The sequence below is a fragment of the Podarcis filfolensis genome (genome assembly GCF_964270895.1).
Source record: "Podarcis filfolensis genome assembly, chromosome: 3".
Classification (NCBI taxonomy): domain Eukaryota; kingdom Metazoa; phylum Chordata; class Lepidosauria; order Squamata; family Lacertidae; genus Podarcis; species Podarcis filfolensis.
In genome coordinates this window covers 107,123,948-107,135,104 of record NC_139606.1, presented here as the reverse complement: position 1 = coordinate 107,135,104, position 11,157 = coordinate 107,123,948, and the positions used below count along the sequence as shown (strand labels likewise).

The 11,157-nt window shown below is 43.6% G+C and overlaps 1 protein-coding gene and 1 long non-coding RNA gene across 3 annotated transcripts in view; one reads left to right on the top strand and one right to left on the bottom strand.

Annotated features, from left to right (window-relative positions):
* PPP1R21 (protein phosphatase 1 regulatory subunit 21) overlaps window positions 1-11,157 on the bottom strand; it is a 41,108-nt gene that overhangs the window by 13,515 nt on the left and 16,436 nt on the right. For both annotated transcript variants that reach the window (XM_083605102.1, XM_083605101.1), the window contains exons 9-16: window positions 9,603-9,752; window positions 8,243-8,344; window positions 8,064-8,152; window positions 6,773-6,909; window positions 5,716-5,808; window positions 4,439-4,566; window positions 2,121-2,273; window positions 481-573 (exon numbers count right to left, since the gene is read on the bottom strand). In XM_083605102.1, coding sequence (XP_083461228.1) covers window positions 481-573; window positions 2,121-2,273; window positions 4,439-4,566; window positions 5,716-5,808; window positions 6,773-6,909; window positions 8,064-8,152; window positions 8,243-8,344; window positions 9,603-9,752 — 945 coding nt within the window. The remainder of the gene's footprint in view (window positions 1-480; window positions 574-2,120; window positions 2,274-4,438; window positions 4,567-5,715; window positions 5,809-6,772; window positions 6,910-8,063; window positions 8,153-8,242; window positions 8,345-9,602; window positions 9,753-11,157) is intronic.
* LOC310758907 lies at window positions 6,848-8,057 on the top strand. The gene is made up of 3 exons (XR_014546082.1): window positions 6,848-6,939; window positions 7,164-7,211; window positions 7,307-8,057. It is a non-coding gene; the product is annotated as an uncharacterized lncRNA (long non-coding RNA).

The following is an 11,157-nucleotide window of genomic DNA, read 5'->3' as shown; positions in this document are numbered from 1 at the left end:
CTTTAAAGAGCCGCGCCGAGCGAGCGTGTCTGCGGCTCTTGCTGGCTTTTCCTCTAAAAACTAGGTGCATCTTATAGAGCAAAATATATGGTAATTTTTTTTACTAATATTTTGTTTATAGGTGCACGTTTTGTGGGAAAAAATCCATTAAAAGTATGTATGTAAATACAAAATAATATTTTTCTATGTATTGGAAGCCACCCAGAGTGGCTGGTGAAGTATAATAATAATAATAATAATAATAATAATAATAATAATAATAATAACAACAACAATAATAATAATAATGTGTGGATCAGGCTTACAAAAGAACAAATGCAAAATTGGCACAGTCTGCAAACACTCACCCATCAATTCCCTATTTAGAGATGCATTGCCATGAGCATTAAATGACGTTAGGAGAGTGAGACTATCAAATTTAATACAGTTTCAGTGAGCGCACTAAGCTTAGGAACAGCTACGTGTCGGACGACTGAATACCTGCTGTGCAAGGCCTTCTCTGCTCTCCGTGGAACTCAGAAGAACTCTGCGGTTGGCCAAGGCCTCTTCATAAGGCACTGAATCGCAACATGGCTAGAGCCAAAAGATATACATGACTTCAGTGAGTTGGGTTACATATGGGAAGCGTTAAGTTCCCCCGCCCGCTTGCCCTCCCTCCCTCCCTCGCTAGCAAAAGTATTTGTTGATGCTTTCCAGGCCCTTGGTGGCAGAGATCTGCGCCTGGTATATTACACTTTTGGAGGGGGGGAGGCAAAGAACAAAGAGAAAACACACAGCTGCAGCATTGCTCTGAAGTTCCTTGGGCAGAAAGCAACAGAGGAAAGCCACTGTGGATTCCATGCGTGGACCGGATCTCAAACAATGAATGAAAACAGCTGTATGTCATTCGGACGGCAGGTTTTTCAGCTGGAAACACCATCGGAAGTTCTGTCATATAAGCATGAAGGTAACAAAAGAGTTGTGGGAGATGCTGGCAGCAGGCAGAAAGAAGGGGGTGGGATTAGGATGGTGTGAAAATAGTAAAAGAGAGGCTGAAACAGGGTGACAAGGGGTCTAATGGGATGCTATGGGAGTCAGCATGCAACAGGTCTGTCCTTAAAGCAGCTCCTAGCTAATGACCAAGAATCCCATTCAACTAACTAAAATTTGGGAGCTGCCTCCACTGTCACTTTTCTTCCAGCTATAAGCAAAAACCCAACCCACCCACGCCCACAGGCAATCAACTAACTTACAGCAGCTTGAGTTTTTAATATTTCACATTTCATTAGACTAGTCTGGGACTGAAAAAACACAACTCAGCAGATTCATGTGATTTATTTGCCACTGAACCGCACCACTTCAGACAAGAGGTGGAGTGAACTTTATATAGTGTTTGAGTGCTCCTCCTTATTTTGTTTAAAGTGTGACATGATGGGATGTGGCGGGGTTCTGTGCAAGGAGAAGGGTTCTAGTCCTACAATGCAAGTCTGTGGCTTAGAAAACTACAGAAACTCCAAAGTCCCAAAGTAGCCCAAGATCGAAATTTGTGGCATAATAAAAGATGCACTCATGTCCCTCCCAGTCTATGGTACCAGTGAGACAAGGAAGACAATAAGCCTGCAGTGGCCTCATCAAACTTTTCAACAGCTCTAGTTACACTAAACTCCTAATTTGCTCCATCCCCAAACAAACCTTGGCCTATGCAAACATATTGATCCTGTTCTGCTAACAAATGTCCATCATCTCTATTCAACTACTAAGCTGTGAGACCACCCTGCCCAGATTTTTCCACGCAGACTAATAATGACATTCCATCCATACAGCCTGCCCCACCCAGCCATATTTCCATAAACAGAGAGCGCAAAGGCTGGTGTATATTGGTCTCGTATATATCCAACAATCATCACTTCACAACAATCATCTTCCGACTCTATGATTCTATGATCACGCTCCACAATCTTTCCTACAGCTCTGCCCCAAGCAAGTATACAGCTCGGGAACAAAAAATGATTTCATCAGCAACAAAGAACCACTTCTTCATGGGTGGAGAGAATCCAATCCCACATCAAAAGGATTTTTAGAGCGTGTCCAAGGGATCCAAGTCACTGCACTACAGCTATTGTTCTTGAACAGGCACAAACCTTCTTCAGCAATCTCATGTAAGCAGCTGCTTTCTTCTTGTACTGAAGCATGCACTCCGCCGAGAGGGGGTTGATAAACTCCATTCCTCCCTTAGGCCCATAGCTCAGCGATGCAGTGAAGCAGTCTAAGTTATTGCTGAAGAATGAAGCAACCTAAACATACAAATGCAGAGATTTAAAATACTGGGCAAGTTTGGATAGTTTAGAGCTAGAAGAATGAGATGCAGAGAGAGTCCTGAGCTTATGTGTTCCCCTTCATCCTACTTCAGCAAAACCACAAGGAACTTGGAACCATTTGCTTACATTTTAGATTAAAAGCGTGTTGCAGCATTTGTGGTTTTTTAGGTTTGTTTTTGGGTTTTTTAAAGGTGAGCTGTGGGGACATGAAAGAGGTGTGCAAGGCATGCCTGCAGTGAAGGTTTCCTCCTCATATAATACTAGAAAACCAGGCCCATCTGAGCTGTGTGAGATTCAGGACAGTGAAAACGAAGTATTTCTTCATACAGCCCACATTTTATACCATGGATTTTGCTCCAGGGTGATGTGACAGCAACTAGCTTCGCTGGTTTAAAAAGAGGATAAGACAAATCCATTAATGATAAAGCCATCAATGACTTCTATTCATTTATTTCTTTAAAACTATATATTGCTTGATTCTGGGTGGGGGGGAAATATTTCAAAGCAGTGATGGTTACTTGCGAGAAGCCAAGTTACAGGGAACCAGGCAGAGGGCCTTCTCAGTAGTGGCACACACCCTGTGGAACGCCCTCACACCAGATGTCAAAGAGAAAAACCACTACAGTGGTACCTCGAGTTAAGAACTTAATTCGTTCTGGAGGTCCATTCTTAACTTGAAACTGTTCTTAACCTGAGGTACCACATTAGCTAATGGGGCCTCCCACTGCCGCCGCGCGATTTCTGTTCTCATCCTGAAGCAAAGTTCTTAATCCAAGGTACTATTTCTGGGTTAGCGGAGTGTGTAACCTGAAGCGTCTGTAACCCGAGGTACTACTGTACTAGATTTTTAGAAGACATCTGAAGGCAGCCCTGTTTAGGGAAGCTTTTAATGTTTGGCACACTACAGTGGTGCCTTGCAAGACGAAATTAATTCGTTCCGCAAGTTTTTTCTTCTTGCGAAGCACGGTTTCCCATAGGAATGCATTAAAATCAATTAATGCGTTCCTATGGAGACCGCCTTCAGACCAGGTCCGGGGACAGTCTGTCCCCGGACCTCTTCTGAAGGCTGGCGGGGGGAGAAGGACTTTTCTCCCCACCGCCAGCCTTCAGAACAGCCTTCTGAATGTTGGCGGTGGGGAGGAAAACCTTCCTCCCACCGCAAGTCTTCAAGACAGGTCCGGGAACAGAGGAGAAGCGCTGCGCGCCTTCCCCTCTGTTCCCGGACCTGTCCTGAAGGCTTGCGGTGGGAGGAGGGCTTTCCTCCCCACCGCCAACATTCAGAATGCTGTTCTGAATGTTGGCGGTGGGGAGGAAAAACCCTCCTCCCACCGCAAGCCCCGGGAACAGAGGAGAAGCGCTGCGCGCCTTCTCCTCTGTTCCCGGACCTCCCACCGCAAGCCTTCAGGACAGGTCCGGGAACAGAGGAGAAGGCGTGCTGCGCTTCCCCGCTGTCCCCGGAGATTTCCCTATGGGCTTTCGTCTTGCGAAGCAAGCCCATAGGGAAATTCGTCTTGCGAAGCCGCTAAAAAATCGGAAAACCCTTTCGTCTTGCGGGTTTTTCGTTTAGCGAGGCATTCGTCTTGCGGGGCACCACTGTATTGTATTTTAATATTTTGTTGGAAGCCGCCCAGAGTGGCTGGGGAAACCCAGCCAGATGGGCGGGGTATAAATAAATTGTTCCTGTTGTTGTTGTTGTTGTTGTTGTTGTTGTTGTTCTCCTCCTTCAAATATTGGAGGCAGTGTGTCTCTGAATACCAGTTGCTGGGAGTCACGACTAAGTGCTTCTGCACTCATGCCCTGCTTTGGGGCTTCCCACAGGCATCTGGTTGGCCACTGTGAGAACAGGATGCTGGACTAGATGGGTCACTGGCCTGATCCTGTGGGGCGCTTATGTCATTGCGTCCTTATGAACATACTTTCTAGCTGCACAATTTTATACCCCCTAAGCTTTACCCTCAAGGAATGCATCACAAGAACAACAACTTTCTCCTTTATAAAGATTCCCAATTTGTGACCATAAAAGAGAACTTTTGCATGAATTTAGATACAGATACATCACAGAGAGGCTGCAAGCTCGTGTTAGTTTCACAATGCTGATTTTGGCTGCTGTGACGGGCACTTTGTGTAAGAAAAGAAGTTACCTTGCCGGCTCCATTTGTTAATGCTACCACAGATGATAAGATGCAGTCGTTGGTGGTGATGAGCTTCTGCGTGGCTGTGGGGAGCTCTTGCTCCAAAGCAGCTTTTTGACTATAATGCTTATAAATATCTAAAACCAGAAAGAATGAACTTGCATCAGGTGTGTACATCGCCCTCCGAACCTCTCATTCAGATCCAGTCAGAAAATCCCATTTCTTCCTAAATGTCACTTTTTTCTACCTAGGAAAGCACTTTCAAAAGATAGATACGACTATCTGTGGAGACAATCCTACAGAGATTAAACTTTCCGCATGCAAACCATGTGCTCTACCACTGAGCTAGCTGTATTTTGAGCAAATCCCAATTGCCTGGCACACCTAGACAGCAGGAAAGAAGAATATAGTAGGAAGTAGCTAGAACCGTTTCATTATTGAGTATTGCCCTTAATGAAAATGGACTGCACACCTTCTGTTTCAGTGTAGTTAGGCAGAACCCTTTACATTACGCTAGAAATACTTAATTTCACTATAAACCTTGTGCTTCAAGCCTTAACAGTCCAATCCTGTGGATATTTTCTTGCAACACTTTCCCCTGATTTCAGTGGAGAGCCAGTACTGAGTAGTGGAGGGATACGGGTTCAAATTCCCACTCCATGGTAAAAGTCAATGTAGGCCACCTCTGACCCATTTCACAGGGTTATTACAAAGATACAGTGGTGCCTCGCAAGACGAAAAGAATCCGTTCTGCGAGTCTCTTCGTCTAGCGGTTTTTTCGTCTTGCGAAGCAAGCCCATTGACGGATTAGCGGATTAGCGCTATTAGCGGCTTTTAGCGGCTTATCGGCTAAGCGGCTTAGCGGCTTAGAAAAGGGGGGGGGAGGAAAAAAAACCCGCAGGAACTCGCAAGACGTTTTCGTCTTGCAAAGCAAGCCCATAGGAAATTCGTTTTGCGAAGCACCTCCAAAACGGAAAACTCTTTCGTCTAGCGAGTTTTCCGTCTTGCGAGGCATTTGTCTTGCGGGGCACCACTGTACATTACCAGTATTTATTGTTATTTTTGCATATGGTTGAAAACTTGTGTCAGTAAAAAACAACAACACTGTATTTGAGTATGATTTGTTTCTCCCTTTTGTTGAAGCACATACTAGGTAGGCCGACCATGCAAAGGCCATTAAATCTTTATAACATCCACCCACCACCCATAAAGTGTTAACTGACCAGAGCGCTAACGTGTCATTTTTTTAATAAAAAAAAAGCTGTATATCCTTCAGCCAGTCTCACCTTTCATGACATCATGAAATCCATTAAGGGTCGAAGCAATGTATGTGAGCAGAGAGCTGAAGTTTGTACGAAGCAGACGGTCTGGATTTGTGCCTGGAAGTTGTACAAAGAGCAGAAAATCCAAATGTAATGACGAGTGTCAAGGAGAAAAAGGGCATTTGCCATATAGAATAGTTCCCGCTAGCAAAACAGTTTATAAGAGGCCTGGTTTTGTTAAAAGGATGGGGGCATTTTTGAATTGCAGTCGGTTGGACTAGATGACCCCTGGGTTCCCTTCTAACTAGACAATTCTATGAAGGATTGCAGCCTTCACAAACTTGGTGCCCTCTGGATGTTCTGAGCTGCAACGCTCATCACCCCTAGCCAGAACAACCAACTGCAGGGCACTAGGTTGGCAAAGGCTGCCATAAAAGAGCAATATGCAACCAGCGATTATCCGGCTTCCTCAGTCCAAAGCAGGGAAGAAATCCGAGTCCCTTAAATTTTTGAAGTTCACGAGAAGTTCAGATTCCTGATCAAGTGGAGAATTTGGATGAGGCTGGGGAGGGAATCCTATAAATACTACTACCCATAATCAAATTATGGAGTATTCCAACAAAATCCCTTGATTCGTTTCTTGTCCACTTTCTGTAAAATACAAGTCTCGCTCTTATTCAGTGTTGATTCCAATCTCAGTACACATATAAAAACACTGTACCTACAGTTTAAGGAAGTTTCGTTCAAAAGAAATATAGATATACTAGCATTGTTGTATCTGGAAAAGCCCAGGAAAGGTACACAACCAGGGGATTGATCACTGGAGCATAATTCTTAAATATTTATATCAGAGTCATACTAGTGACAAAAAGGCAACTGCTCTCCATGGCCTACAAATCCCTAGATACCCCAGATCCTTTCATACAATAAACGGAGGCAATGACATGCATGTAAATTGATGTTGGTCTGGCAAAAACAGAAGCACCCACCCACCAGATTCAATACTTATCGCACTGAATTTTGAAATTTTAGATCCTGCAATATGGTATTTCAGCTGCCCTGGTCTGCTGCTGCTACTTACTAGGTAAGGCAAGAAGATTAATGTAGGTGTGCAACTTCTCAAAGACTGCAGTCAGCTTCTTCATGTCTCTCTGCAGCTCCATGTTCCTGGCTCTTAACGCAGCTGTGCAAAGAGAAGATTCACACTCTTCTTCCAAACTAGGAACATATGAATTTATGTTTTTAAAAGTGAGTATTATGGTGGTAGTGGTTGTTTTTTAAAAAAATACATGATATTCAGAAAAGATGAGATAAACATTGTGGGGCACTTTTCTGAACAAGTGGCTATTGAGGGTTTGTTCAAAATGTCAAAAAGGAACCCATATCAATGCTTCAATGATACATAAATTTAAGCAACTGGTTGAAATGCTGCTGTTTGCGTTCCTTTCTCTTTACTATTTTATTAGTTTTAGGTGACTTCTTAGCATTGTACATTGCCTTTGACGCTTTGTGTTGGAAAGGTGAGTTGTATGTTTATAAATAAAATTTAAAAGGCAGACAAAGAATCAGTTAAAATTACTAAACTCGCAAACAGTTCTGCTTTTAACTTTGTCAGGCGCCTTCATCACTTTCACCTGGCGGCATCCATTACAGCAGGCTATAGGTCAGGGAGGAAGAGAAGAAACCAGGCCATTCCGCTGGCTCAGCTGAGAGACCAACAACTTCTGTTTCTGTCTCTCCTTGAAAAACTTTCTGCTGCAGTTGATTATTTTAAGAACTCTGCAACTAAGAACTAGTGCTTGAGGGTTTTTTCCTTCTCCCTTCCAAAATATTTTCCTCTTGTGCTATGTATTTTTGATAGTAAGTCTGAGGATAGGGGCTGTCTTCTTATTGATCTCTGTACGTCAGTCTTGCAACTTTTTTGGGTTAAAGAGTGAGGTAAAAATGCCCAAATATATATACACAAATAAATATGAAGATGGCTCTCTAACAAGATGCATGGGCGAGAATGACATTTATACGAAAGCTGCTAAAACTCTGGGTGATATTCATTGTTAATCACATTAGTAGATCCATTGTAATCAATGTATGACCATTCGATAACACACTGCACAAGAGATCCTGAGTCACATTAAGCAATCTAACACTGGAAGCAATGCCCTCTCAGACAGATAATGACAGTTGCTATGATAAAATAAAGTAACTCCCCACCTCCCACCGACACCTTTGAAATATTCATTGTCAAACATCATTATGAACATTCTCAAGAACCAGAGGTATGTTACCATGCTGCTCTCAGACTCTTAACATAATTTATGAACAGCACACTGAATTATAGTTCCCATTGTGCAGATCAAAAAGGAGGAAAGTACCTTTTCAATTGATAAGGAAGAATCTTCCTGAGAAAGCAGACATAAGATGCTAAGTAATCAGAAAAGGATTTCAATTTCACAGTTGTCTCCTTTGAAGAGAAAAGAAGAAAATGTCTCTCAGGTATTTAGTAGCAACCTGTCTCAGACACGGAATGTGACAATAAAGACAACCATATTACCAGAACTGTGACAGTGTCCTCAGTGATGCTCTCAAACAAGTGCAGCATTCCTTCTTCCAGGGGGCGAATATAGGATGCATTTTCATGAAGGTACTGCGAAAACTAAACCAAGAGAGGCCTGTCAGTGGTTCCAGCAGGCACTGCTTGCGAAGTCAGGGAACTGTTTGGCATTAAAACAGATTACCAGCACTGCTTTTGAACTGCTGTATGCCAGGGGTGCGGTGGACAGATTATTTTGGACTATGGGGGCTGGGAGAGGGAGGAAGTTAGAGAAAGGGAACATCCAGAAACCCTGAAGCAGAACTCTGTGCAGGCATTTTGGCCAAGGGAAGTTAAGATGTATTTTATTTTATTTACAAAACCATATCCTGTGACTATTTACCGTATTTTTCGCTCTATAGGACGCACCCGACCGTAGGACGCACCTTGTTTTAGAGGGGGAGAACAAGAAAAAAAATATTCTCCCCCTCTCTGCTCAGCGCCCCTTCAGCGAAGCGGCAGGAGAAACGGAGCCCCTTCCATTTCTCCTCCCGCTTCGCTGAAGGGGCGCTGCGCAGCTCTCCCGCTCTGCTGAAGCCAGGAGAGTCTTGCTCTCCTGGCTTCAGCAAAAGGAACCCAAAGCCTTCGGAGCGAAGTGGGACCTCCTGCTGCGCTCCAGAGGCTTCAGGCGGCTATCCCTGAAGCCTGGAGAGCGAGAGGGGTCAGTGCGCACCGACCCCTCTCGCTCTCCAGGCTTCAGCACTCCCTCTGCACTTTGGAGGCTTCGCGTTGCTATCACCGAAGCCAAGGAGCCTGCATTCGCTCCACAGGACGCGCACACATTTCCCCTTAATTTTTGGAGAGGAAAAAGTGTGTCCTATAGAGCGAAAAATACGGTAATTATAACCCACAGCTTCATCACTACAGAGTTCCCTAAGGCACCTTACTGTTAAATATTTTCAAAACAGAATACATATAAAAGCAATGCAGCAGCAAAAGCTCAGAACATTACTGCCCAACATCACATAACAAAGTTTTTTTTTTAAAAAAAAGAAGAATCTGGGAATTTTTATTTTTATTTTTATTTTTCCACTGGCTTTCCAGCATCTTGGACAGAGAGATAACTGTTCTTTCAGCTGGAGGTGCCAGGGATTGAACCTGGAATCCTTTGCATACAAAACAGCCGTAATGTTACCTTGGCAGAAATGTGTGGTGAGAAACTTTCACCCCATTCTGTACAATTTTGCACAAATAAAAAAGGAGATTGTTTTAACAGCTACATTGCATCCGCTGTAGAAAAATGCAGCAAGCTGGCACATAGCGTGCTTATCGTATGTCCACTTTAATCTCTTTACGTAAAGCTCACCCCAAGCCAGCTTACCTTCTGATTTAATGGCGATATTGTATCTGTGGCGGAATCAACAGGGAAAATCTGGACTCGCTGTTCTGTGTAGGTATGGAAATTCAGAAGGGCCGTCACCAGGTCTTGAACAAAGGCCAGCGCTTGGCCAGCAAGGTCACGCAGCTTCAACTGCAAGGTACAAAGAGCAGTGATGCAGCTCACTCTTATTTTGATGGAGAGCAATCTCTTTTACAAAAGGCCTTTCCCAGAACTGCTCCTAACTGAACAAACAGAAGATTCAAATATGACAGACCTCCTCCCTGCTGCAAAGGTTCTTCGGCTGAAGAAGCAGATTAAGAGCACAGTGATCTGATTGTATCAGGGCAAAATCTTGATGATAATAATAATAAATTTTTATTTGTACCCTGCCCTCCCCAGCCGGAGCCAGCCTCGGGGGGGGCTAACATCATGAAACTAAGACAGTATACTAAGAACATAAGAACAGGCAATCAATTAGTTAAAATACATCTTAAAATTAGTTCAGAGCAAATTTAAATCTGGACAGATGGCAGTCCACGGGTAAAATTGAGAGCGGTTAATATTCTTCAGAGCCAACTGTTACCACTGGTCTTATAAAGGACCTGTGAGCAGGCTAGGAGGCCTCTTTAATGCTTGTTCTTATACAGAAAGAAAAGAATCAGACTGAACCCTGACCAAAGGCCTGGCAGAACAGCTCTGTCTTGCAGGCCCTGAGGAAAGATGTCAAATCCCACAGGGCCCTAGTTTCTTGTGAGAGAGTGTTCCACCAGGCCGGGGCCACGGCCAAAAAGATCTTGGTGCTTCTCATTCATTTTTCAGCAACAAAACCAGAATGCATTTTGTGGTGGGAATGAAAGCCAATATACTAGGCATCCTTCTATCATCTTAATTGTTTAGAAGACCATGTGCAAAGACTTGGACAGCAGCAAGTTTTACCGTATTAAAATCTCAACCTAGAGAGTTGGAGCAGTGCTGTACTTCTGTCCCGCATCTACAGCACTAATGCCAAGCTCTTTTTCACTCTTGGTGGGTGGGGCTGAGACAAATGACTTTTTGCCATCTCCAAGGAGCAGAATTCTGGGAGAGCCCGTTCTACCTCTGAAAACAGGTGGCTGCTCTTTTGACTCTTATGTCAAATTGCTACCAACAGCTTATACGTAAATACCCCCTTCTGCAGTCATGAATACTTGGGAGGCATTAACCAAGATCTGGCAAGATGGGAAATCCCAGGCAAATGGTGATAAAGGGTGGGCAAGAAGCAAAGGACTTTGGGAAAAAATGCTTAATATCCAACATGTTTCAGATCTCTCAGGTTCAAATACAGTGTAAACTTCAAATACAGTATAAATTTCAAATACAGAAGTTGAATCTCTTGTATGATCTTCCACAGTATGAGGAAATTGAAGACAGTATAACAAAAGACTAAACTTCAGTCCCTGATGAGGTGCCTGAGAAGTCTGAAATGCATTGGATATTAAAATGTTCCTACTCCCGCTTTGCTTCTTACTTTTTTCCACCCATAGCTAAGAGAGAACCAGCATCCCAGCTTTACAGT